We start from the raw sequence: 26,635 nt of genomic DNA on the forward strand, positions 1-26,635 counted from the left end.
CTCCACACCACCACGTCTCTCGCTATTGTGCATTGAGTGCTCTGATCTTCGCCGCGTTTAACCATCTATTCTACCTTTCTACTCAACCACTACGCGCCATTTACAATGGCTACATTTACGCGCCAGCCCTTTGCCGAGATCGGTGCACCGCGACTCCAGGCGCTGCAGAGTGCGAAGAACAGGCAGAACGGTAAGAAGCTTGAATCCCCACGGCAAGAAAGTAGTGACTGAACGCGAATTTCACAGCCATCGCACCCAACTTCGCGTCTCCCTTGAAGCCCACCACGACTCCCTCAACAGGCAAGCGCCAACGCGCGCCTGACATTTACGAAGATGGCGACGCGGAGAACCTCGACCCCTCGCTCTTCAATTCGCCGACCAAAAAGTCAAAGTTCAGCAGCGATGCGGGCTTCGTAAAGCCAGCCGCCTTCTCGCTGTTCACCACGTCGCCGGTCCAGCCTAGTCCAGTGCCGACCATTCGCAAAGCCCTCTCTTCTCCCAGCACCACCAAGTCAACGCCCATCACCAACAGCCGCGGCTCCCCAAAGCACAAGCGTATCCACGCCATCTCCAAGCACCGCCGTGCATCCAGCTCGCCATTCCGACGCGTCGACCCTCCCTCGTTCAACCAAAGCAGTCCCGCCCTCCCATTCAGCATCGACGCAGCCCTCAGCGGCACCATCCAGGGCTACACGCCCAAGCCTGCCGTTACCGCTACACCCATCTCCGCACCCGCACCCGCACAGCATGTCTCCACGCTGGACGAGAGCATGCCCAAAGGCTGGTTCTTCGAGATCCACGAAGACACGCCCGAGCAGGAAGCCGCCAATCTAATGGAGCACTCTGCTTCCGTGCTGGACATCTCTTCCGACGACGACGTCGAGACCAAGAAGCGCAACCAGGACCTCGAGCGCGGCAAGGAGAACATCCCTCCTCCTGACTTCTTCGTTGCCCAGCCGCGCGTTCAGGCCTTGGAGGCAGAGGGCGTAGAAGCAGAGCTGCAGATTGAGGAACCAGCTAAGCGCCCTCGTCTTCGGCAATTCGTTCAGGATGCCATGGATGAGGATCGCAGGCCGCTGGGTGATTTGCCGCCGAGCGAGTTCTACGGCGAGGGATGTGATGCGTCGTCGTATGTTACTGTCGACACGGGCATTGAGAAGCCCTCTAGTCTGTCCAGGGAATGCGACTTCAACAGCTGCCCGACGCCAGAGAAGGGCAAGATTGAGGAAGAGGAGGCAGTTGAAGTTGAAGCTGCGCCTCCTGCTACCGAGGACACGGTGCCAGAAACTGCTGAGGACATAGTCGTCCATGTGGATGGAGCTGCCGTCGCTGAGCTGCCTGCTGCTCCTGTTGCCGATACTCCTTCTACCTACCTATCAGAACAAGTCCTCTCCATCGACGAGGCTTTCGCTGCACAACAACCACTAGAGGCAGTAGTCGCCACATCATGAGCACCGCCTAGCTTATCTACCCACATCTCTCCGGACCATCTTCTCAATCCCCATCTTTCTACAATACCTTCTGCACATGGACCTTACGATACGATACGATACGTTGCGTTGCGTTGCTTAGCTTCCAGGGTCTATTTACTCAGTTTTGGCGTTGTTCGGCATGTACGATTCATGCGGCGTTTTTGGGTCCTGGTTTTTCCCATATCGATACCTCTTGTCTATCTTACCTACTCGCGCTTAGTGCTTGCTTGCTGGATGCGAAATGCGAAATGCTCAATGTTGAATGCTGTTTGGACCTCAATCGCCTTTGAATGAATATACACAAACGATTTAATTGCTTCATCTCTCTTGCCATCCTGGATTTGATGTGACATGATGTGATGTGATCCCTCTTTTGGCTGTGTGGGACTTTGCATACTAGGGTCAACATCCATGTCAGATTTGTGTGTAAGAGACAAAATCTCACTTCGCAAGATGCCCGCGTACTGCAAGGGAAAGTTGATGGAATAGCTATTTGGCGCCGTTGTATCCACCCACTCGACTGACGCTATATAGAAGATCTATATCTGCCACTTCACCCGCCGTCATCTTCAGCCTCCCCATCCTCTCCTACACATTCTTCCTCCGCGGCTGCTCCCCATTCACCTCCAACCGATACCCCTCGGCCCCCTTCTCCGTCTCCAAATCCTTCTTCTTAACCGCCTTGGCCCCGACCTCAGGCAAATCAAACGCCTCGCTCCTTCCCCCCCGCAACCCCTGCCACGCCCCAAACTTGTCAAAGTTGGCCCACGTCAACGCGCCCACCCACGGCTGCACATTCCACCCGAGCTCCAGCACCACATCGGTGCGATTCCCCAGCTTGCCCGTGATATCCGTGATCTGGTACTTGGGCCGCTGGTTCGGGAGGTGGAGTTCGCCAATGGGGTACGGGGAGGTGGCTTTGGATTTGGATGCCAACGAGGCTTTTTTGGATTTCTTGGGGAGCTTGGATTTGGGGTCTGGGTGCGTGTAGTGGTTTTGGTGCCAGGGCGCCGAGTTGGAGGCTAGGATTGCGTCCCAGATTATGGCTTCCGAGGCGGGCTCGTTGGCGCGGGTGGAGGGGTAGATGGCTTTTAGGTACAGGAAGACTTGTTTCGTGTTCCAGTTGAAGAGGGTGCGGAGGTCTGGGAAGTAGTTGTTTAGTAGGTAGTTCTCGTACAATTTACTACAAGGGCAGGAGGGGATGCTTACCCGTATCCAAGTCGAACTTGATATGCGCGTATTCCTCCTTCTTGTAGCTGTAGTAGTGCGGCCGTCCTTTGACTACCTGCACATTCCGCAGCTGCACACTCGCACTCGGGCTCTGCGGGGATATGAAGCTGCTCAGCGCAATGACCGTGGCAACTGTGAATGCGACGGTGGTGAAGAAGCCGAAGACATTCTGGAGCCGCACGAGCGCGGAGTGCATAATGAGGGAAGCGCGGAGCGAGCACTCAGTCGAATGAGTATTCAATCGAACTTGGTGGCCCGTACAAGATTTGCAGGTTGCGCGGAGAAGGTTGCGGGAGGTGAGAAGTAGTTCTGAGGGCAGATGTGGAGCGTTGAGCTATGGTGGTCCTAACACGTATCTGGAGCTGTTGCGCGTGGAGCTCAGCCCTATGAGACCGCCAGGGTCTGGGCTTGGCATGCTAAAGGAAAGGTTACATGAGAACACAGCAGTAGATTATCAGCAGATGGCATCATGTTTTTTGCGGGCATTTTCTCGTATTCCTACAATGGCTGAAAGCAGCGTTAGACACTGCCCTGAGCCTCACATCAACCCGTCTTTTCTACCCGGTATTCGTTACGTCTACATAGATCTTAGACGAGGCATCGAATCACAATTGTAATACAATAATGTTACGCTGTCAACCACCACACCTTGCCTACTCGGCAGTAGGCTGTCCACCGCCTCTTGGGCCGCCACGACCTCGGAACCCACCACGACCGCGTCCGCGGCCTCGATGTCCGCCTCGTCCACCGTCCAAGTTAGCCGGCGGGGGAACATTCGAGTAGTTCTGCGGGCGGAAATTCGGGTTATTCGGGACCACACCCTCGGCGGGGTCGCTGTTGTCGACCACGGTAAAGCCGCCTCGATTAGCCTTGAAGCCGCCTCGACCACGAGGCACAAAATCTGAACTTCCGCCGCGAAGGTTGCCGCGTCCATTTCCGTTCGGAGCCTGATTCTGGTTGTGGAATTGATTTCCATTTGCATTTCCGCGAGGCGCGAATCCACCACGACCTCCTCGAGGTGGGCCGCCGTGAATGGGGAGGTCTTGTTGTTGCTGCGGAGTGCCGTTGTGTCGGGGGGCCATACCTCCACCGCGACCGTGGGTGTTTCCACCGGCGAACGCTCCTCGGTATGAACCGCGTAGAGGTGGTGGTGTGCCAGCTGGTACAAGTTGAGGGCCACCAGGAGCACCATAGCGCGGCACAGTGTAGGACTGAGCAGTGGTCTGAGGACGCTTGGCGGCAGCCGCACTGGAATAAGAAACAGCTTGTTTGTCTGTAATGTTCAAAACTGCTGTTGCGGGCACCGTGGATCCTCTGAATGGAGAGCATCGATCGCCAAGAGACGTTCCGCTCATGAAAGTAGCGTCAAAGACGACGTCCAGCAACAGGTTTCGGGCAGTCCTAGTCTTGCCAATGACGGTACCAGATGATCCGATCGGTACCCTCCCGGAATCCTGGACGTAAACGATGCGGTCGCCAATGGTAAAGTTTTGATGGCCGAGACGCTGCTCTGCATCAGAGGGCTTCAGCAAAGCGTTGCGTGGTACCTTTCCGAGCTTCTTCGTCTCGAAATCTTGGGTGAGCGCAAAGTTTGCATCAGCAGCCTGCTCGATCAGCTTGACCGTATCCGAATCGAGTTGCTCTGCGTCCAACGGTACTTTCTCGAAATTCTTTGTCTGAACCTCCTTCAGCCAAGCTCCAATCTCCTTGACCTTCTGTTTCGCGACCTCGGCAGGATAAAAGTTTGTATCCTCCCACCCATCACCCTGTGGGTTGTGGATAATGGCAGCGACAAACTCCGGGAACTTGATCATGTACTGAGCAAGCAGGTCCATCGCCTTCTGACTATACTCCCAGCCATTTGCAGACTTTCTAGAGTAGCCCAGGACCTTGAGTTTCTTGGCCTCGAACTTGAGATTGAGTCCAAGATTCAGCTTGAGACCGCTTGAATTGACATTGAAGGATGAAGTCAGTTTGGACAATGCCAAGGGGGGCATGCTCAGTTGCCTGGCAACGACATAGGACGGAACGTATGGTGTCGTCCTCTCAGCACGCCGAACAATATCGTGTCCAAAATCAGGCTCCTTCTTCTTGAGCTTGGCAACATTGATCGTAGCTTTGTTGTCCACATGGCCAACGATTTGCAAAGGGCGGCCATAAGCATAATCGCCAAGGTAGAAAGCTCGGGCACCTTCAGGAAACTCCTCCTCAATGGGGAGCGCCTCCTTCTCCAGAAAGCGAGGGTCTGCGCTGATGACTTCATCAACAATGGTCTGAGTTGCATACTCAGCCGGCAGCCCCACCACTTCGCCATATTCCTTGATAGTGGCCCCTTCATCAGTCTTCTTGAGGCCTTTAAGCATTTCGACGTGCACAAGAGACTCAACTTCTCCGACATTGATACCAAGGCGTTTGCTGTAGGTATTTTCGATACGAGTTGCCGTCTTCTTCCAGTTTGAAATCTCCTGGGGTCCATGTGGTATGGCAATAGGAACAAATGGTTCGCTCTCAGGCAGGACATAGTCAAACAGCTCGTCTGACACCTTCACGACCTTGGCTTCGTTCAAGAAAGGATATCCAACATGTACTGCCTTTCCAAGCTTTTCTTTTGCGTGTGAGACTGGCTGTCGCGGCTCAGTGCCTAAGAGTGTGATCACCATGCTCTCATTTCGGCTGTCTTGTTGGAACACATTTACGCCTGCAAAGGCAAGCTTGCCATGGAACGGCAAGGTCTTCAGGCTTGGAAAGCCGGCTAGTGCATCTGCTCCTAGTTTAGCGCCGTCCATCAGGCCGATATAATATTCCAGTCCGTCCATAGTAGGAAGGTCGTAGATGTTTTCGATACACTTGCAGTGCGGGAGGTCCGGGAAGACACCAGGCAGAGACGAGGGGTAGATGAAGTCCAGATCCTTCGCGTAGGTGAACTTCAGCGACACACCGAACGAATTACGGGATTTTTCGTCCGCTGTGAGCTGGTCCTCCTTCGTAGCCATTGCCTTTAGTAGACGGTCCTCCTGGATGAAAGGGATCTTGACGACAGCTTCCCAGTCTTGCTTTTTTCCATTCATGTCCAGAGTAAAGTCTCGTGGGTAAAAGTCCACGATTGGTGAATCCTCGCTCGTCATGAGTGGATGATAGGCTTGTGGCACAATCTTCTTGCTGCGGTCGGGCAAGACTCCCATGAGCTGCTGGAAGGGTTTGAAAGGCTGGCCGAGCTTGAAGTTGATATCCGCCTTCAGACCCCGTTTGACGTCGGAAATCATTGGCGAGTAATGATAGCCGTAGAACCAGGGCCACGATGCTACTCCGCGGTAGTAATAGTAGAGGACCCACTGCAGTCCCTGCACGTAATTCTCTGTCAATTTACGCAACTCCTCTTCGTTGCTGCGATCCCACTCGAACTTGTTCTTGTAATAATCATTCTTCCAAGCGTCGAATTTCTCATCGTACTTTTTCTGCATCACCGATTGTGCCTCTTCAGGCGATATATCGACAATCTTAGCTTGTTCGTACTTTTGTATAACCCGCACAATCGCTTTCGTTGATTCGTCGTCAGTATCGTCCTCTTCGTCTTCATCGTCTTCAACCAGCTTAGGTGGTGCTGATATCTGAAGGTGGCGCTCGCCATCGTCATTTTGCACCGTCTTCCAGGGCAGGTGTAGCTTGTCAGCAAGCTCCTGCACGAATTTCCGGTCTTCTGCTCGCAGAGACACGGGGAGATCCAGAGGCGGCTGCTCCTTCTTCTCCAGATGATTTCCTACCCAGCTCTTGAGCTTCGAAAAGAGGTCTTTCTGCTGGGTGGACATGATAATGGTCCCGCGTTTGGCCGTCTTCTGCATGACATCTTCCTTTTCCAGACGCTTGCCCTTGAACCAAGCAGCGTCTGCGTTCTCCGATTCGAAATGACGGTATTCAATGTTGGCAAGCTCATCGAGCAATAGAGCTAAGCGCTCCATATTGATTACACCCTCTTCGTTGATGTAACCTTTGCCCTTGGGCAAGACCGTCTTGTAAACGTTGAACATGAGGGCTAAAGCGCCCTCGTTGATATGCAAATGTGGAAGATTGGGAAGGAAATCGTTACCAACAAAGAAAGCCATAAGAATGAAATCGTCAATGACTCGCTCCATGTCGAATGGGAAGCTGAGAGCGCCAGGCTCTTCTAGTTCTTGAAACTCGAGTTCTAGGTATTCTCGAACAATGCAGAGATGCATGAGATAGAAGTTTTGGTGCTCCAACTCCTTGGATTTGGTCTGGCTCTGACGGCCAAAAGTCACCTCTTCTCGCAGCAAGCTGAAGTGAGGGTCATGGCTTAGCAGACCCAACATGATGAGATCTGCGTCAAGACCGTACAGGCAGTGGCGGCGGTTCGGGTTGTACCCCGGCTGCGCCTTTGCCTGTCGGATATACTCCATGATCTTGTGCTCTCCTTCTCCGGGGACCTCGTGGCCAGACAGGACGACTTCCACGCCCTGCCAGTCCAAGTCCTCGGAGACCTTCTTGTTGACGAAGTACTTGAGCTGCTGGGTGAGCTTGGCCATGAACTCGGTGCCGGGAGTAATGCAGTTGCTGTCAAATGCTTCCTCGGTAGGCATCTCGACGCCTTCGCGGATCGCCTTCTCCCGAGCCTTTTCAGTATCGAGAGCGGTGCGGAAACGTCGAGCGCGCTGCTGGTTCATCTTGGCGCGCGGGGCGACGCCGTCGATGGCCATGAAGAAGAGCTGCTTGGGCTTGATCTTGCCAAACAAATGCTCGATGTAGTTGAAAATGGAAATGAACATCTGGTCCTCCGACTTGCGCGCGGTGACGCTGTCGTTGTCATTGTGCGTGCAATTATGGATAATGCCGTTCATATCGAGCTGTTGCTGTTAGCTGTATGCGCCATGAGGCTACTCGAGGCTACCCACATAAAGACAGTCGAACTCGGGAATGCGGTTTTCGGCAATGAGCTGCGAGATGCCCGGATACCGCTCGGACATCCATCGAAAGAACTTGGGCACACCCATGGTTGGTGCTGGTGTCTAGCGAATAGTTTGGAGATGGATGCTAAGGCGACAGACGGTGCGCCGTGGGTAGATGCACAGGCGGGGTTTGGTGGTAATGGCGAAAGAGGCGGAGGGAGGGGCTAAATAGCGAGGAGCGCGCAAGGCGCAGGGGGAGGTGAGGGCGATAGAAAGTAGAGGGGTGATTCTCGACGCTGAGGTCTTCAAAGAGTCGGTCCAAGGTGGCAGACGGCCTTGATGTGCCTGCAGCAGCGCCAAGAAGGGCGGGCGGCGGCCCTAGTGGGCTCTTAATCCTAGTCGCTTGTCCAAACGCGAACTTTGGCGAAGCGCGTCGTGCTCCGCAGCTTTCACTCGCCCAGTTTGCTTGCCCATCGCAATCGCATCCTCGTGCCACTTTGATCAGCTTGAAGCGCATAGCAGCACCATGGACGAAACCATGAGCGGTAAGTCTTCCTCCTCGAAATCTTCGCACTACTGCTAACAGCGCATGGCAGACGCCCTCGACTCGCGCGAGATGGAGGACCAGGAGCAGGTCGAGCACAAGATCATCAACGAAGAGTACAAAATATGGAAGAAGAATTCTGTCTTCCTCTACGACATGCTCTACGGCCGCGCGCTCGAATGGCCGACCCTTACCACGCAGTGGCTTCCAGACAAGAAACCGTATAGCTCCCAGACTACCCACGACTGAACAGGCACTGACAGTCGATAGGGTGGAGGGCACCAACATGAGCCAGCATCGCGTCATCCTCGGAACCCATACCTCCAACCAAGCGCAAAACTACCTCCAGATTGCCCACTGCGAAATACCAGACTTCCGCGTGCCAGACCTGGCAGAGCTCAACGAGGAGCGCGGGGAAATCGGCGGCCACGGCAATGCGAAGCGGCCCTTCGATTTCAAAATTGTGCAGAAGATCAACCACCCGGGCGAGGTCAACAAGGCGCGCTACCAGCCCCAGAACCCAGACATAATAGCTTCGCTATGTGTAGATGGCAAGGTACTCATCTTCGACCGGACCAAGCATCCTCTACAGCCCAAGGACGACACTGTCAAATTTGAGGCAGAGCTTGTAGGACACACCAAGGAAGGCTTTGGCCTGAGCTGGAGTCCGCTAAACGAAGGGCACTTGGTGACAGGTAATGAGGATACCACCGTCAAGACATGGGACATCAAAAGCGGCTTCTCCAAAAGCAACAAGACCATCAGCCCTACCGCGACCTACACCGTCCACAGCGCAACTGTAAACGACGTCCAATACCACCCAATCCACAGCTTCCTCATCGGTACCGCATCCGACGACCTGACCTGGCAGATCATCGACACACGCATGGAATCACACAAGAAAGCGCTATACAGAAAAGAGGCCCACGATGACGCTGTCAACTGCGTCTCGTTCCATCCCGAGTTCGAGATGACCATGGCCACCGGCTCCGCGGACAAGACAGTCGGCATCTGGGATCTACGGAACTTTGAGAAGAAGCTGCACAGCCTGCAAAGTCACCGAGGCGACGTGATTGGTCTGCAGTGGCATCCCCAAGACGCTGCTATTCTCGCCAGTTCCAGCTATGATCGTCGTGTCTGCTTGTGGGATCTCAGCAAGATTGGCGACGAGCAGACAGATGAGGAGGCGGATGATGGACCACCTGAGCTGTAAGCTTCCACGTCTCAACCTCTCCCACTCACATATACTGACATTTCCAGACTCTTCATGCACGGCGGCTTCACCAACCGCATCTGCGACTTCGACTGGAACAAGAACGACCCCTGGGTCATGATGGGCGCCGCCGAAGACAACCAATTGCAGATCTTCCGTCCATCCCGCAAGCTTGTCGAGCCTCTGAAGAAAAGCGTGAACCACGGAGAGGTCTCAGACTGAGCTCTTCATGCAGTCTGTCAGGCAGCTAGCTGACGCGACGCTCATAGAATCATGATTCGTGTGCTCATCCTCCTAGCTACTCCACATATCCCTCGCCTCTTTCTTTACCTCCATCTACGTCAGATCTAAGCTCGCTGGCATCAGGCGATATCAAAGAGCTAGAGGAAGCGACTCAACGTTTGAACTCCATGGTTGTGTGATTGATGGTCTTGGCTTTTACAAAGACGGCGTTCGGCGTAATAAAACGGGAATATCCGACGGCGCGAAATCATGTTCTCTCTACATGGCTTCTTTCAATATGAACCTAGTCAAGATCGACAATGCAACAATGTACATACATTTCCCTCGTGACGTATCGTGACAAGCTATCCATCCTAATCAAAGACCAACTATCCAATATAAGTTCATCGCCCTCATCTCATGGTACCAACCTAACGCTAAAACCTAGAAGAGACAGCAGTACCTCTCGCCTTGGCATGACCGCTTTAGCCATGCGATGGACTTTCTACCTCCCTTGGTTACTATCCTACTCCCACCCTATTTTAATTTCTATCCCAACTAAATTATAAATCAACATTCCCTGCTCACTGCAGGCTAAATCCGCCACCTGTACAAGAAATACTCGGATTAGGTGCGAAAGGTATGCTGCAGAGGTATACGATAGTACTGCTTACCGTTGTTCTAGTAAGGGAGGTATCGTGCTGTTTCAGGACATAACAGAAGGTAAGTGAATGATGAGTGTCGAAAGGACGGTGAAATCAGGGATTATTGAATGTATTTTCTACAAACATTTTTCCCCCTTTAGCTAGTGAGGAGCCACGGTCAGTGTCTCCATAACCTGTGTGTCTGTAACCCCTAGCTACTACAACACGAAGTTTCAGCTCTAGATAATACGTGTACCTACCTTCAAAACGAATCACCCTCTCATGATAGAAACCTCTCAACACAGGACGCCACCTATCTACCCTTTTAGTCAGTACATCCGCTAAAGAACAACATTCTTGTTCGCAGTCCTCCGTTAACTCTGTGTATGATTGTGCGGGTCTTTTCGTCGAGATGTGGGAACTATACCATAGCCCGATAGGGTATCAGTGCGCTCTATAGAGTCCGAACGACTACGCATTGGAGATGTAGCTAAGTCCCAATTTAGCAGTAATTATCTCGGGCTAACGGGTACTCCTTGAACTGGAGGACAATTGTCTTGCAGAATAGTTGCTACGAGCACTGTGTATGCCTGGATGGATGGGCAGCATTGTCATTCAAGAGTGAAATTAGCAGTAGGTGCGGATTGAGGGAGTGATAGGAACAGTCTAGCTCGAGCTTCTGATTTTCAGAAGACAGGGCAGTCATATCACTGCAATCCAACAAGAATATCAGAAAATTGTTAGTCGTCACTTCGATGCCATGGAACAAAATAAGACTGTAGCCGTTAGCCTCTGCCATTCCTGTTTTCCGCATGATCTGAGCCTGGGATCACCATAGACGGGATCCAAAAGGAGGTCAAACGTGTCTCAAGCGCAACGTGTGCCGTAGGCACAATGTGTCCCGTCGTGCAGCCCCGGACCTTGCCTCACTATGCAGGATTGCGCTAGGGGGGGTGGTCAGACCATGCGCAGCGTCATAAGATGACGCGAGTTAGACGCATATAGACGAGCCCCCAGTGGGTGGGCGTGACAACCGCTATCGCGACGCGCGCAGCTCGCGGTATGACGGAAGGCTCAGCAAAAAAGTAGGGGCCGTGATGTAATATGTTGATCTTTTTTTGGTCGAAGAGCGCAGACTGCTGGTCAGGAGTGAAGCTACAGAGCCGATTTGCCTCTGTGCGCATTACAAGCCGCTTTGAAAGCCTTATGAGGTGAGCTCGAGATTGGTCCAGTTGTACCAAGATGTTGGCTGTCGGTACTGATGCATTACAACTTAGGGAGCTCATGTTGATAGCGTGCAAGCTCTCTATACCGCGGCGGATCCTCGCAAGAGTAGAAGCTACTATGAATGATAGTGTCTCTATAGCTCTATAGCGCGCGTAAGGAATAATTACGCGATGGAAGCATGCATATACCTAATAGAAAAACACAGTCCCATAGTGCATATGATGTCGGCGTGCCTAAATTGAAGTTTACACGTTGTCAGCTTCAGACCGCATGCAGCGGCATGCAGCGACGTGCCCGTGGAACTAAACGACCGTTATGTCATATCCACGGTGGTTGGCGAGCGGCCACGTTAGATGTGGTTAGCGGGCCCAGTATGACGATACTGTCCACGGCGGCCCTTGGCTGGGGATGTAGGTTGTTGAGGTGGGAGCGCCATAGCCGTGGTGCAAGAAGCTTATCTGCTTGCTGAGAATCGGTGTGCAATTGACGTGAGAAGCAGAAGGGATGTGTTCTGACGTGGGTAACCCATGCTATGCCCCAATCGATGAGAGAGGCTGTCGGCGGACTGAGGGATCCCGCTGAGTTTCGGAACCTCGCGACGAAGCCGAGGCTTCCAATAGCGAAGCCGAAGCGGCAGCTTTACGAGGTCTGCGAGGCGAGAGCTGATCCCATTCGTCCTTCCGCCGAATAGGCGTGACTCGACAAGGTCTCGAATTGCTGATCTAACGTTCCATTCCACAGAAAGGCAGTCTACCGAAGACCCTGCATATCGTTAGTGCTATAGTGATTCAGTGATTGATGGGCGCCTGAAGAGCGGGGATGTGGACAGTAGGCTGCTCTGGTGGCGCTTGATGAGGTATGGGGTGGCAAACATCGAGGTCATTGCTCATGTGATCTGCAGATTAGCACGACGAGCTTCAAGCAGGGGATAATAGGGGATGAGTGGGAAGAGTGGGAAGAGTGGAGATAGGATCATGGACATGTGTCCAGAATTGCATCAAGCTGCTATCGAATATTGGGAAGGAGATTCCGATCCACAGAATAACCGGGAGAGACTGACGAGGGAGGGATCGTGCAGATGCAAGCAAGGCAAGAGGCCTTCGGTGAAATGTACCGACATGTACTGTAATGTAGTTAACGAGATTATCGAGTGAGGAGTATGGATATCTACAGCTCGTTTGATTACCGCTTGAAAACCTTAGGTGCTCGCGGTGTATCAGCATCCGTGATGGTGCATGATTGTTCTCCAATGTCCGCTGCACACGAGCCGTTCGAAACGACGCAATCGACTTCCTGTGCTCATCCCGTTTGGTCGCACACAGCCTGTTCTCCAAGGCTGATGCTTCTCAAGGCGTTTATGACATGGTATGACATGAATCCCGCGCGGTACCTGCATCTTTCAGCTGTTGGATACAGCTCCTCGGGGGTCGACCTAGATTCTTAGTAGTGAGGCTGAACTATTGCCCATCGTCAACTGACGTTGTTCAGGCAAAACACTGCGCCCTGCCCAGTGCATGAGCCAAACGGCGAGCTAGCTGCTGATGCGGCTAGCTCTAGATTATATTTGTGGGGATTATGACCGCATCGAGCGGGCATGACGCACTTTGAGCATGGTTACACGCATGCTCAAAGTGGTTCCCGCTTTGTTGGGTCCGGTCGGCCCTTTGGAATGTTTCGAGTCGAACTGCTTGGTTTGAAGTTTGCTGGTGCACAACCAACTCGCTGGAATCCCAACATTGACATCATGGGCGTGCGTCATGGCCATCCCGTGCATCACATGGGGGCACATCTGCTGCTGTGGTAAATGAGCACTACACAGGTGTCCTGGAGGAGAGCATTTGGATTATGGCGCAGCTGATGGCCCTTTCGCGGCTCTTTCCAGCCAGGCAACCGCTGTACTATTACCAGCCTCCTACACGATTCATATGTAGGACGACTCATGTGTAGGGTGTAGAGATACCTGATTCTCTTCGTCCCGCGACACCACTAAGACTGGAGGTATCGCCCGTCACTGGTCCAGCCCGCGGGTGACTAGTGCATTCTGCAATTCGAGACCTGAGACCCTACACACGCACAGGTGCCGCCATCGTCATCACCAGCCGCTACATCCCAGCTCCTGTGTGCGCCGCCGACCAGGGGCCTTTCTATCGACACTCTTTGATTGGTTGCTTGTGGACCCCGAAGATGATGATATAAATTTTAGCCCTAGGTAGAAAGGACCCTGCAGATCGCTCACCGAACGATCCTTGTGTGAGTGGGTCTTTTGTGAGCCGATGAGCAGTGTTGATCTCTTGCCTCCTGCGGCCTTGATGATGGATGGTGGCTTTGCCCGCTGCCGTCGCAACGGACTCTTGCAGTCTAAATGCTATTTAGTTGCTCACCCCGCCATCTTCGGTGTCTCGATATCTTAGCATTCCAACTGACTTCCGATCGCCTACAAATCTTCGATCTCGACATCCTCGTCCTGCACATACATACATCTACCATCAATCATCTACCTTGGTTTACTACTTCGAACCTTTGATACTACCACCACACATCAAAATGTCCGAGACACGTCAATCCGTCTTCATCTCCGATGACTTCTCCGAGCCCATGAGCGCTCAGCACAACTTCGCCAATAACTTTGACCTCGAGAACCCTGAGCGTGCCATGACAGAGTACCAGAGGTATGTTTTGCTTCGCCCTCATTCTTCATATTCATCTGTGCTAACAGTTCCAAGGATCATGCACGAACACACCAAGCGCCAACTGCGAACTGCCACCGACTCTGCCCGTCGACGAAGCGGAGCTTCAGCGTCTTCATCGCACGAGTCCGTCAACTCGTCCAGCTCATAGTGGCTGCCGACAACCCCTTCTTGTACAACAACACCCTGTCGTCTGGGACGACATCTTTAGCGTTCAGCGATACATTCACATCTACTATCATCTCTGTTGTTATCTCAAGGAATGGCGTTTGGCAATACTGCGGTTCTTGGGCACTGCCGATGGCACTCATGGATAGGCGTTAGAGCTTGCTAGCGCAAGATATCCTGTTATGAAATCAATTTACTTCCCACTCTGGGACTTCATCATCATTCTCCTTCATGGCTCACATCATGATCTGTCTATTTGAAACCTTTGCTCCATGTACACTTCTCTGGTACCCACTCGTGCGGTCTCGGTCAGACCACTCGCACTCCCGACGTTGGGCATCGACCCCTAAAACTCGACCTAACAATTTGCCGACCGGCTGCCCACCTTGGCACATATGATTAGGCCCTACTCTCGGCATTACTCTCATATAACCCTCCCGGAGACAATGTATGCAGGGCTTTCGGCGCGCCTTGTGGTTCATGGCCGTTAAGCCGGACCTCAACCCGCCAATCAAATTCTCAAGATGTCCAAACAACATGCTGTACTGGTCACGATCCCCGGATTAGTTGGCCAGCGGCAGTTGCCGATACCTAGCTAGGCGTATCCAGGAAATGGCAAAATTACACTAAGAGCAGAGATCTTCATATGCTTCTTTAGCTACCAAAATTCCCGGCTCTCGTGACACTCGGAAATTGTGCGGGTCAGCGGCAGGTTTGCAGATCTTGATCTGGGAGATGGAGTTTCCCAGATATACACAGTCTGAAAGTACCAATACTGTGTTCTCTGGAACGCGAAGTGCAAGATGCCACACTTTACTTATGAAAAATCCCTCTCGGCCGCACTAGAAGTCACATCTAATTATAACATGGCCAAATTTGAGGCAGGAACCTTTGCATCTTGTCGCGACTAATCATCTGGCCCCTCCATTTCCATCTCAAGGCCCTCCATTATACCCAACGGTAATGTCTACGTAATCAACCAGCGCCCTCCCAGAACTCAGCCGCCGCTTTCAAGTCATCCACATTCAACAAGTCAACACCTCCATCCCACAAGGTTCTCCACACGGCATTCCTCGTTCCGACCGGATAGTTGGGCTGATTCCAATACCTGGTCTTGATGCCCTTTTTGTGCGCGGTCTCAACCTGCTGCTTCAAGATATCCAGCTGTGTCACGTTGAACTCGCGCTTCTTCACCACACCAAAGGATTCCTCAAAGTTCGTCGATGCAATGGGAGACTCGTTGGCGGTGAGATTGGCATATTCAGTGGTGTTGAGTTTCGCAAGCGGTCCATCCAAGAAGACGTCGCGAGGCAGGTAGTTCTGCACATCCGCGAGTTGCGTATTGCCGGTTCCGATCACGGTGATGGGCTTTGTCTGGAACTTTTTGCCGTCATATGTCGACAGCCACTTGCCGCTTCGGAGTGGCTCCAGGGCAGAGAGGACGGCGGGCCACGTTACATTTGCTGGGGTCTTGAGGTCGATGAATAAGTAGAGGGTTTGCGAGCTTGCAGTGTCGAAGACGCCATTTTGCTCATCAGGTTGCGTGAAGGGGGTAGATGGGTTTTGACGCTTCAGGGTATCTAGGATAGGCTGGATGTAGAGAGAATCTAGTGTGCGCTTCTTCGTGAGCGCAGCGTGTTCATGTCCGACCTGATATGGGTGAGAAGGTTGTCCAGAACTCGTTCTACACGTCAGACTTACATATAGCGTGCCATCGATTAGATACACATCTGCCTCGATCGAGACAGCACCGTATGATAGACCAGAGTAGAATGGCACATCGCGCCAGTAATCATTATGACTATGGAACGGTTTCTAATTTGTCGTCAGCTCCATCGAAAGGCTTGCATCTTAGGCTCTTACCGGAAAGATCTCGCGGGTAAACTCTGTGGGATATTTGTACTTGTCGGACTTATCCGTCTTCTTCAGAATGTTCTGCAGAGCTTCCGAAACTTCGGGGATGTAGAGTGCTGCGCTAGAGCCCGCAAATAACGCGGTAATAGCGAAGAAACGCATGATGCAAGAATGGCCAGGTGCGAAGACGATTGTATAACGAAAACAACTCGTGGCGCATTAAATATCGAGGGTACCGGGGGGCTTTATATTCGTCTCGTCGAGTATCAACGATGTCCCGGTGGAGAGGGTGGGAGTCAGGAACCCGTGCACCGCCGACCAATCCGGTGCAGTCGTTTGGCTCGTGTCACATCGACGCGATTTGCACGAAGCTTGAACCTCCATTCCCACTATGCGAACATACAACGTGGGTAGGTTTTTGGTGGGGATCCACGAGGGGGTGGCTACGACTCGCACTTCTACTGGCTGTATGCGCTGATATAAGCAAGAAAATCCGGTTGACAGCAATTATTCCTGGCCGTGGCCAGTTAGGGGATCCACAACAAATGCTTGGGTAGGTAGTGAACCAGGTAACCGGTTCTCATACTTGCAACCTCTGCTTGGCCTTATCAGCTGGTGTATTAGCTGGTTGTATACGGCACAGAAACATTAATACTATGTTCATGACTAGTCGTTGCTTTGCCGCCCTTAGATGAGGCCCCCCGCAAGAGACGCCCCGCATGAGACGTCCCATATAAGACGCCCCGGTTGAGGCCCCCAGGATGAGGCGCCGCATATGAGGACCACAATATAACGGGACTGCAGTCCTGTTAGCAAATCCCCGTCCCCGTGTTATATCAAAACTTGTACGAGAGGTCTACTCCAACACGACTCGCAGTATCTTTTGTACGGCTGCGCTAGATAGTGTCTCCTGAGATTCGGATTATAAGAAAACTACAAACTTGACTTCTTTCGTTATTCTGAGATCGCGCTCCAAGTCAGCTTTCTCCCTTATCATTAACATGGCAATATCAACGGCGGTCATTGCTGTTGTTGGGCTAGCGATTGGGATTGCAATTCTCGCATCCAACATGATGCGAGTCAAAGTGCATCCGCAAGAGCCTCCCGTAATCCACCCGAAAGTACCGTTCTTTGGACACCTTATCGGGATGCTTCAAGAGGGCCCAGCGTACCTCAGAAAGATCAGGTAGGCTTGTGCATAGGGCTCTCCAAGTTACGGGGCTGACTAGATCACATAGCGAAAGATGTAAAAGTCCGATATTCACGCTGCCAATACTTAATGGCCGGACCTACGTTGTTACCTCCCCTCAACTGGCGCTGGCAGTTCAACGCGCATGTTCAACCCTGGACTTCGATGCATTGATCGGTGCAGCAAGTCCGCGTTTGTTAGGCGCAAACGCCGAATCGACACGTATAATAACTGATGTCAAGGCAAAAGAAGAAGGGCGCACAAGCCTCGTCGAACGCTTGCATAGCGTAATCTACCCAGCTCTCGCGATGAATAAGCTCCTGGATGTCACTCAAACGCAACTCAACCACTTCAGCGAGTTTATCAATAACGTGGAAGACGGCTTTGAAACAAATCTATTCCACTTCATCACTAGAGAACTGACAGCTGCATCCATGCGCTCATTCTATGGCCCCGAAAACCCCTTCGCTCTGCATCCTGAATTGATTGACGCATTCTGGGACTGGGAAGCAGGTACTATCCCGTACATGATCAACGTGCTGCCCAAAATTACCGCGCGGAAAGCTTACTATGGAATGGAAGCGTGCATTAAGGGTTTCATCGAATATATGGAAAATGGGCGTTTCACACAAGCCGATAAGCTACTGCAGAACAGAAACCGTCTCCACGACGAGGTAGGCATTTCGATCCCGGAACAGGCACGTTTTGAAGTGGGCTTCGCCTTCGGCTTCAGCGCCAATGCTGGCATCTCGTCTTTTTGGGCCGTGAACAACATTTTCAGCTACCCTGGACTGCTCAAACAGATCCGAGCGAGATACAAGCCAACGCACTCTCGGCATCTAACACCATTCTATTTCCGAAACTGAGAGATGCATGCCCCCTACTCAATTCAGTATTTCGCGAAACCCTGCGTCTCAGCGCTCTAATGGTCTCCGCTCGCGTCGTCCTCGAAGACACAATCCTCGCAGACACCTACCTCCTACGTAAGGGCAGTTTTGTTCAGATTGAAGGCGGCATCATGCATTTGGATACTAACACCTGGCGCCCTGATACCTCTTCCTGGTACGAAAGTCCTACCACAAATACTATTCGAATGTTTCTGCTAACATACGGATAGCGAGTAATACCGAAAACACTATTTCGGGGTATTTGATATAGTATCCAAATTCTCTATTTAGTAAAGTGCTAATCATGTCGCTACCTTTAGTCAACCCTTATCGGTTCCTGTACTCCACGACTGGATCCAAAACTAACCCAGACGGAAGAATCACTGAAGGGAAAGCCAGCACCGTACACCCTGCCGCTTTCAGAGCCTTTGGCGGCGGTGCAAGTCTCTGCCCCGGTCGACATTTTGCGCAAATGGAGATTATCAGCTTATGTGCCGTGATAGCCATGGGCTTTGACATGGAGCCAGTGCTGGGGGAAGAGAAAATATCATGGGATACGCCGAAAGATGATATAAACTTCTCTCTTACGGTGACAAAGCCATGTAAGGAGGTCAAGGTGAAGCTGAAGAGAAGGACCGGGTACGAACATGTGAAGTGGGTGTTGGAGCGCTGAGAAGATGCGCACAAAACTCACTCAAGAGCGCTGTTCATAGCAGATTCGGTACATATTACGACTCGTCCTAAGACTAGGTATGTAAACACAGAAGCAATCAGGGGTATTTAGTCGTAGTCTTGAACATGAGCATTCGTTCGTTCGTCTAGAACTCTATACTAAGCACGTGAGACTATCCACAGATGAAGTGACGTAACTAAGTGAGGCATAAGGCTTCGCGATTTGACCTACTGTATCCAGAGTATCGTCGCTGCACAGCCTTCATCATCTATAAAGACATAGTACCTATAAATTGTCTCCGGCAGCATATAAACGAATTTATGGCTTGCATCACCATCGCAATACCAGATGCTATAGCCACGGTGTTAGTAAAAACTGAAACAGATGCAAGATACATAAGCTTCAGAGTAGACAAATGGATATCGCCCACTGAAGCGCGTATCTCACAGTGACGTATTGTATCTCATTCCTTTTCTTCTTTGTTTGAAAGTAAAGGCAACGCTGATAAGATCGGGTTATACAACAGAGTAGGAAAATCAGTATAAACCCCAGTTCAGGTGCTATACCCAGCACCTTGACATGATATCAAGGAAGTAAAGTTTACAGGATGTATTGTATCTCATATGCCAACAATTGAAACCCCTCAACACATACATCAAAGCATTTCAAGTAGTCTAGTTCTAAAACCGAGATTTATATCTAGCCAAGTCCACATCTTTACGAGTGTCGCAGTTGTCTTTCTAAGGCGACACCCTATCATGCTCGTACTACACAAACTTAGCAGAAGGAAAGTGGCGGGTATCTTGTTGATTCTGAGGCGATTCTAATCTGTGCATGTCTGTATCTGAAAGAGTTTATTATTGTGCCTACGGCCTCGTTCTCTATTGGGTACTATTGATTTAGTAATCGTATTTAAGTCCTAGTGGTTTAAATTGTAACGCCGCAAGAGCTATAAATTCGTGAACACAGAGAAGAAGAGATTTTGCATACATATTCGATGGCGGTATGGCCACGTTGCTAGAGAGTTCATCGTCACGACGAATGAGTCTTAACAGATGGGCCTCTAGTAAGGTGTAGGGGGCCCTGCGACTGGCGAAGACGGTGATATCGATTCTTAGCAGAGCCCATCCGGATGGCAGGGAGTCGATGCTAAAACGCGCTCGAGAGTGTATCCTCGGAACTGTGCAAGACTACATACTATCCAGGAGAGCGAAGGGAAAGTAAATTTCTTGGTGAGTGGATAGAGACGAGGAAGCAAAGAGAACAGTAGCGAAACGTAAAAAGTCTTGGTGGACCCCCGATTTCGGAAGTAAATGGTCCAACCCCGCAGCCGTTTTGAAAAAGATGTTATAGCAAGCTTGTTAGTTGCATCAAAAGGACAGGTAAAAAATCACGTTCTCGGTGCTTTGGATCTCAAGCAATTGCTGATTGGAACTCAGGAGACTCGTGGGCCGTGCCGTAGCTACGGATCGATACTTCCTAGCCGCCACGCCGCTACAGCAAGATTACCGTGTGCATAATGCCCATTACCTTAAATGCCATTCTAGACCGAGACGGTTATGAGGGGTGGCGGCGTGACGTACGATCCAGGAGCCAAGATTCGTATCACAAGCGAAATGAACTACACAAATAGATGCTTCAAACTCAGCTAGCAACCGTTTCTAGTAACACCAAAATGCTCTCGTGACAGTGTTGTGCCGTGTCGATGCAGCCACACGGCACGGCACACCAGCCGAAGTAGGTACCATTACTCGCCTCCGAAGCGAAGTCGAGTGACATGCCGTGCCGCATCAACACGTAATACGCAGGAAAAGGCATGTCAAAACAAACTTTCGGCACTCTACGGCACCATCCTTTTCATAAGGAGGGAGACCCATGATGGTGGTTCTGAGTGCCGCTTCAATCCTTGCACAAGTGTTGCGGGCGTTGTCTTCTTTAGGGGTAGTTTGCGGCGTTGATTTCAAGCCAAGTGCTCACTAGTGCGTTTTTCAGCTGAACAGGGTACCCGGCAAAGATAATGCGAAAAAGCGGCGTTGAAAATCGATGGTGTGGTTGTTGAGAACAACTTTGGTCGACGGCTGCCACGTGCTGTACATTCAACATGTCTCGTATATTATGGTGGTACAGATTTTCTTGCTGGCGTTACTCGCATGTGCAAGAGAGGCCGCAGATCCCTGTTACTGTGTGGCTTTGCGGAACTTTAACCCCATTAATCAAGGCGTGGTGTGACAGGCTATCGAACCTTGTGAACCCCGATAAACGTCTGCGACAGGCAACAGCAGCGAGCAGCAACGCAGGGCTCCAGGACAATCCGTACTAGTAGGTCGGATCGTAGAAAGTGTCTTGAACAGATGTAAGAGGATAGTTAATGGGAAAAGTATTGTTCTCTAGGATCCGGCTATATCGAATAATTTAGACGATCACTACTCTCGGACGTCTCATTTCGGCGTGCAGCAAAGCCGTTAATTACCAGGCGGGCCAGGTCGGATATGAGTGCGGGAAGGAAGTTGTGGCGTACCCTGCAGATGGATTACCGTTGAGATGAAACAATAGCCGGCTTAAGATTCGGAATCGAACGTCAAAAAAGAGTCCGGCCGTGGGCCGAGCGGACATAACGCCATGGCCATACAACAGTGATAAAGTATATGTTGATTCCCTTGGACATTTTGGACATGATGTACTCAAATTATAGTCATTTCGATTTGAGCAAGCGACATAAGGTAGTTGTGGCATACTGTATTGATCCGTGTGCTCGAGCCTCAACAATCAGTCCGACATTAGCAAGGGGAAGCGAAGGAAGCCAAGAACTGTAATTCGCCGCAAAGGTCCCGCTTCGACCTTCGCCACGAAGTATTTGTTTGCTCAAATTCAATGAGATCTTGGATCGTCGCGGATGAACCAGGCTGGTGGGCTACAGTGGTGGAAGCCAATCTATCCTCGTCTAAGGGTAAGCGAGTGAGTATGGTCCAAATTGGAAGGTACTCTTGTCGAGACTGGTGACCTTTCCTTGAGTCCCCGAAGAGGGAAAGAAATAGAATGTTAAACCAAGTGGGTTGGCTGCATTTCGGCGTCATGCACGAGCGTACGGATTATCAGTTTAGCCGTACATAGAAATACTGCCGTGCTCTGGACTTTGAGCGGAGGCCGATGACATTACTCGCTGCCCCGATAGGGTTCGAAGTATTGCGATGTACAACGCATAGGGGAGGTAGTACAGAAGAACCAACTCGAAATGACATGTGAGTTAGAAAGCAGCACTCAGTGCTGAAGAATCTGTGATCTGTCCTCTCAAGCTAGGCCTTGCTGAGGTAGGATGCATCCGCGCTGCAATTTGAGTGCTGAGCTGATGAGGGGTTGACACTATGTTCCCTCGACGTCTTTCCGTGGAACTGACACAGACGTTCGCGAATGACCTTGCCTAGAAACTCTCGGCAGCATTTAATCGAGGCGTAACAAAGCTCCTGAAGCTGCGTGCTTCCGCTGACACAGATTTTCCGCCCCCAAAACAACGGCTCCATTTCACTGCCCATAAGATGTGGAAATCGGAAACGAGAAAGCGAACGAATGAAAAGGTTAGAATTTGATACAGCAGGTACCGCCAGGTCCCAAAAGGGGCCTAGACGACGTTAGCTGGAGACGTATGCACGTCATACAGGGCTGTCCTTCTAGCGCTTCCATCTGTAGATTGGCTGTTAATTTATTTGATCAATTGCGCAGGATCGGCAGCAAGGGTCTGTTTCAAATTGCCTTTATGCTGAAGGACGCTCGTGGACAGGAGATAACGAGGTAAAAGGCCAGTATTGAGCGTAGCATGCAGCTGAGAGATATTTGCACCACATTAGTGTAGATTGATAGTGACGAATGCAGTAGATGGAAGTGATGGGACGAGGTGTACTTGGACTCTTTTTGTGCTATTCCGTGATGGGTTAGCAGCAAAGACCCCGCCCCCGCCTTCCTAGCTGGGCCAAAAAATTATTCGCGGACATTCAACTTTGGACAGCCCGCAGATTGTGACCCCAACGACAAACATGGCAGGGCTAGATGAAGATGCGATAGACGAAATCTTGTACCTGGCGCGAGCAAACGAAGCCGCCGAGCTCGAATCATACCTTTCGCAATTGTCAGCACAGACGAAGCGGCCGACGACAGAATTGGTGATTGCGGCCGTGGATCCCTACTCGAAGAATAGTGCACTGCATTATGCTGCTGCGAACGGGCACAATGGTATAGTCTCCAAGATTCATATATTGTTCTAAAGTATGGAGTTGACCGGCATGTAGATGTTATCAAGTTAATATTCTCAACGAGCACCGAGAAGCCAACACCCGCGCTCATCAACGCCATCAACGACTCTGGAAACACCCCACTCCACTGGGCTGCCCTAAACGGCCACCTCGAAAGCGTAAAACTACTCATGCAGTCCGGCGCGGACGTGACGATTTTCAACAAAGCTGGACACGACGCAGTCTTCGAGGCGGAGCTCAATGATAAGCAAGAAGTCGTGGATTGGCTACTCGGAGCCGTCGAGGAGCTAGAGAAGGGCATTGGCCAGACAGGTGAAAGCCCACCCGGGGAGGATATTGATGAGGCTATGGAGGACAGAGATGATATAAAGACATAGTCGCAGGGCAACACAGCAGCTGGGTGTGATGTGGAAGGCATGCTGACCAGAGACGGCGCCCTGCAGGATGGCTGAAGCACGCGAACCCTGTTGGCTACAATATATCCATATTGCTGACATCCTTTTGTCCTGCCAAGGGGGCGTAATTGCTCCCGATAACAACAGGCTGACGGGGAGGATAACCACGTGGTAGGGGCTTCTGCCATAGGGTGTCATGGATGTGAGAAGAGCTCAGCGAAGAATAGATCTCGTCATTGTCACAGATAGGTGGAGCTTGACTGAAAGAATTGCCATGATGTTTACCATCATGTGTATTGCCTATAGAGTTCGAAGTATAGGACTTATTCCTGGTTTCCAATTCCTAGCTTCCAGTAGGAGCTCAGAGTGGCGGAGACTTGCTCCTGCCAATAATGCCACATGTGTCCAGTTGACTAGTCCTTGAAAAAAGACGGATGGGCTAACTATCAAACATGGATTTGCTTCAAATTGCAAGGTGCAAGAGAAGACATGTGCAACATAGAACACGTATGTCTCAATGCCGTTGGTGTTTGCTTCATGAAACCCAAAGACCATGGCAATTGTCAGATCCTACCTTGAAACGCCAGATGTATATCCATCACGCCAAAGACGCTGCTAATCCCTGGTTTGCATTAGTGGACGTGTGATGATTTCGCTTGTCTTTCCTTGGCCTTACCACCGCGAGGGTTCAATCCAGTAGCCAGGCACGACGCTTCTCTTCCTTCTTGTCGCGGCGTTTGTCCTTGAAGGCCTTGAGTTCTTTCTTGCTCAAGGTCTTGCTACGTCGCTCTGCTTTGAGACTGCGACCGTCATGGCTGTTGGCCGCAGCATCGACATCGAAGAAGGCAGTCATTTGGCGTTTGCTCTTGTTCTCGTCATTGTGCATCTCCGGGCCCGCGTCAGCCTGTTGGAATTTGCCCGTGAATCGGTTGAAGTGCGCCGCCGCAGTGTAGTCCTGGCCATTTGGAATGGGAAAGCCCCCAGTGGCGGCGGCAGCCGCAGCTTGCTCAGCCTCCTCTTCTTCCTTTGTTGCTTCGCGTGCATAGTCTGCGTTTGGGTCGTAGCTTCCATGAATGGCTGGATTGTAGCCTCCCCACTTGCGTCTGGGCGGAGAGCTGGTGCCGGGCGCGCCTGAGCTTGTCGTCAGAGTAGCAGCGCTACTGGTGGTAGTCCTGTAGTGATCACGTATTAGGCAAGGAAAGAAACAAGAAGATGATGATAGTTAGCAAACCTGTCATACGATCCGTAACTATATGCAGTGGCCTCAGGGACGCGTGGATTCTCCCACTGCGACTGCCCCGTCCTGGTGTTGTAGAAGTAATATGCGTTCGCGTTGTAGTCCCATCTAGGCTCCCAACCGTCGTCATCTGCAGCTGGAGGTGCCTCATCCGGTAGCGGAGGTGCCTCCTCGTCGGGCAGCGGCGGCTCAGCAGCTTGGACCTCGCTTCCGTTCTTGTCGTTCTCAGCTTCTGCTGCTCGCGCAGGCGACGCGCTAGACTCGTGACTGTTCGCATGGGCGGCGCCGTCCTCGGTAGTTGGTGAGGGCTTGCGCGCCTGGGCGACCTGGTCGACGCGGTCGGCAGTCATGCTCTCGTAGTCTAGAAGATATCTGGTAACTTTGGATATTAGCACTGGTGCGCTAAAAAGAACGACTGCACGCTGCTGCTTGCGTGTCGACGGGTTGTTGTTGTAAAACGCCAACGGTTGATTGCAGAGGTTGATGCGAGCTAGGCGCTAACTGCGTTCGCGGCTTGGCGTGATCCCGGTCACCTGACCTTACCCCGTCCTCTTCACACAACCTTGGAACCGTCACTGACTCGGTGAGCCGCCTCGCTTCCAGCTCACAACGTTGATCCATCCCATCCCCCTGCGTCATCTGCCGTCCGTATCGTCGTCCACTTGAACATGGCTGGTTCTTGCAACAAGCAGAAATGGCGGTGTCATGGGCACATCCACTACGATGCTTGTTGGCAGCTTGCAGCCGCTGCTGTTGGACAATCGAGCAGCTTCAACTGTGTGCATCCCAAGCACATCGCCTGCGCAGGTTCATTAATGGTCCCAGATTCTGTTCCCGCACACCCATCTCGAGGCCAGAGTCACTGCCAGACCCGATGAAGGGTTTAATTACGCACGTTGTCAATCAGCAAGCCTGTGCTATGCTCCAACAGCTCGCATAAAGCCAGGAGCGGCATGTCTGAGACCCCAACAGCAAAAGCCTGGGGTAAAGTTCGGCGCAGGCCAAGATGGGCTCCATGCAAGCAAGGCCATGGCGGCGTTAGGGGAGCCGGGACCCACTGAGTATCGATGGCTCAAATCGCTCAACGGCTGCTGTGAGCTCGTTCCGATCGGATTCGACGCCGCTTTAGCACGCGCGGCACAAGGACTGGGCTCCACTCCACTTCATCTGCGTTGGTCAAGTCAATATTCTGGCATCAGCTTCTCGCATTGTTGAATCGACGTCGCTGTCACTGGCGAACTAGGGCCGGCAGCCGGGTCCTCTGTTGCGCATTATCCTCGGTACTGCTGATTTGCTCTCGCAGCAATCGTCTACGCTGGTCGATGGCGTTGCAGCCAGTCCTTAAACCTAATCTATGTGAAGCTCATTGGTTGGAGGCGCTTTAGGGGCTCGAGAACCTGACGCCAGGTCTGGAGGTGGTTTCGCGGCAAAATAGCAAGGACGTGTTTGCTGCATTCCGTCCGCTTCCCACGCTGCATGATCTGCGCCCGTCATCAGCGGATGAGCTACGGTTGGCCAGGCGTGTTGGCTGCGATCTGGGGGCTCATACTGCCCACACGCCATCCACTACCGTATCTTGTACTGCTAATGCAGTGTCCTGCATCAGTCTGCACCAGTCTGCATCTCGCGCAGCAGAAACACGCTACGCAGCGTGCAGAAGGTTTCTGGCTCTGCTGCTACTTCGATATCTGCAGCTAATATTGCCCGGCTGGCTTGCCCACCACCCCGGACTGTCCAGCGCTCGGGTCTCAGACAGCAAAAGCTCCATGACCATGTCCTTGGCTATTCGTCACTGCATACCACTAGGACCATAATCTGGCCTACTTTCTGTGGACTGCCCGCGGCTTA

At 51.8% G+C, this 26,635-nt stretch overlaps 8 protein-coding genes across 8 annotated transcripts; 5 read left to right on the forward strand and 3 right to left on the reverse strand.

The window, feature by feature from the left end:
• Nucleotides 1-105: 105 nt before the first annotated feature.
• On the forward strand, nucleotides 106-1,451 carry K460DRAFT_403229 (uncharacterized protein; the record flags this gene model as incomplete). The annotated part of the gene is made up of 2 exons (XM_040936608.1): nucleotides 106-190; nucleotides 247-1,451. The coding sequence occupies 2 exons, from the start codon at nucleotides 106-108 to the stop codon at nucleotides 1,449-1,451; spliced, it is 1,290 nt and encodes a 429-aa protein (XP_040790477.1).
• Nucleotides 1,452-2,013: 562 nt separating this feature from the next.
• K460DRAFT_333408 (signal peptidase 22 kDa subunit) lies at nucleotides 2,014-3,047 on the reverse strand. The gene is made up of 2 exons (XM_040930877.1): nucleotides 2,682-3,047; nucleotides 2,014-2,614 (listed from the first exon to the last, which is right to left on the reverse strand). Exons 1-2 carry the CDS (start codon nucleotides 2,896-2,898, stop codon nucleotides 2,061-2,063), a joined length of 771 nt encoding a protein of 256 aa, XP_040790478.1. The 5' UTR covers nucleotides 2,899-3,047; the 3' UTR covers nucleotides 2,014-2,060.
• A 4,992-nt stretch (nucleotides 3,048-8,039) lies between these two features.
• K460DRAFT_333414 (WD40 repeat-like protein) lies at nucleotides 8,040-9,994 on the forward strand. The gene is made up of 4 exons (XM_040930878.1): nucleotides 8,040-8,148; nucleotides 8,200-8,368; nucleotides 8,418-9,356; nucleotides 9,408-9,994. The coding sequence occupies exons 1-4, from the start codon at nucleotides 8,130-8,132 to the stop codon at nucleotides 9,580-9,582; spliced, it is 1,302 nt and encodes a 433-aa protein (XP_040790479.1). The 5' UTR covers nucleotides 8,040-8,129; the 3' UTR covers nucleotides 9,583-9,994.
• A 3,842-nt stretch (nucleotides 9,995-13,836) lies between these two features.
• On the forward strand, nucleotides 13,837-14,510 carry K460DRAFT_414564 (uncharacterized protein). The gene is made up of 2 exons (XM_040937679.1): nucleotides 13,837-14,122; nucleotides 14,177-14,510. Exons 1-2 carry the CDS (start codon nucleotides 13,998-14,000, stop codon nucleotides 14,289-14,291), a joined length of 240 nt encoding a protein of 79 aa, XP_040790480.1. The 5' UTR covers nucleotides 13,837-13,997; the 3' UTR covers nucleotides 14,292-14,510.
• Nucleotides 14,511-14,956: 446 nt separating this feature from the next.
• Nucleotides 14,957-16,533, reverse strand: K460DRAFT_307622 (uncharacterized protein). Its single transcript, XM_040930074.1, has 3 exons — nucleotides 16,172-16,533; nucleotides 16,010-16,123; nucleotides 14,957-15,958 (listed from the first exon to the last, which is right to left on the reverse strand). Exons 1-3 carry the CDS (start codon nucleotides 16,322-16,324, stop codon nucleotides 15,284-15,286), a joined length of 942 nt encoding a protein of 313 aa, XP_040790481.1. The 5' UTR covers nucleotides 16,325-16,533; the 3' UTR covers nucleotides 14,957-15,283.
• Nucleotides 16,534-17,163: 630 nt separating this feature from the next.
• Nucleotides 17,164-18,911, forward strand: K460DRAFT_374881 (cytochrome P450; the record flags this gene model as incomplete). The annotated part of the gene is made up of 4 exons (XM_040934710.1): nucleotides 17,164-17,348; nucleotides 17,401-18,115; nucleotides 18,166-18,413; nucleotides 18,530-18,911. The coding sequence occupies 4 exons, from the start codon at nucleotides 17,164-17,166 to the stop codon at nucleotides 18,909-18,911; spliced, it is 1,530 nt and encodes a 509-aa protein (XP_040790482.1).
• A 4,028-nt stretch (nucleotides 18,912-22,939) lies between these two features.
• Nucleotides 22,940-23,532, forward strand: K460DRAFT_403237 (ankyrin repeat-containing protein YAR1; the record flags this gene model as incomplete). Its single annotated transcript, XM_040936609.1, has 2 exons — nucleotides 22,940-23,135; nucleotides 23,192-23,532. 2 exons carry the CDS (start codon nucleotides 22,940-22,942, stop codon nucleotides 23,530-23,532), a joined length of 537 nt encoding a protein of 178 aa, XP_040790483.1.
• Nucleotides 23,533-23,961: 429 nt separating this feature from the next.
• Nucleotides 23,962-25,240, reverse strand: K460DRAFT_65513 (uncharacterized protein). Its single transcript, XM_040938597.1, has 3 exons — nucleotides 24,782-25,240; nucleotides 24,227-24,722; nucleotides 23,962-24,172 (listed from the first exon to the last, which is right to left on the reverse strand). Exons 1-2 carry the CDS (start codon nucleotides 25,135-25,137, stop codon nucleotides 24,239-24,241), a joined length of 840 nt encoding a protein of 279 aa, XP_040790484.1. The 5' UTR covers nucleotides 25,138-25,240; the 3' UTR covers nucleotides 23,962-24,172; nucleotides 24,227-24,238.
• Between the last annotated feature and the right edge of the window lie 1,395 nt (nucleotides 25,241-26,635).

This window comes from Cucurbitaria berberidis, assembly GCF_010015615.1.
Source record: "Cucurbitaria berberidis CBS 394.84 unplaced genomic scaffold K460scaffold_2, whole genome shotgun sequence".
NCBI classification, from domain to species: domain Eukaryota; kingdom Fungi; phylum Ascomycota; class Dothideomycetes; order Pleosporales; family Cucurbitariaceae; genus Cucurbitaria; species Cucurbitaria berberidis.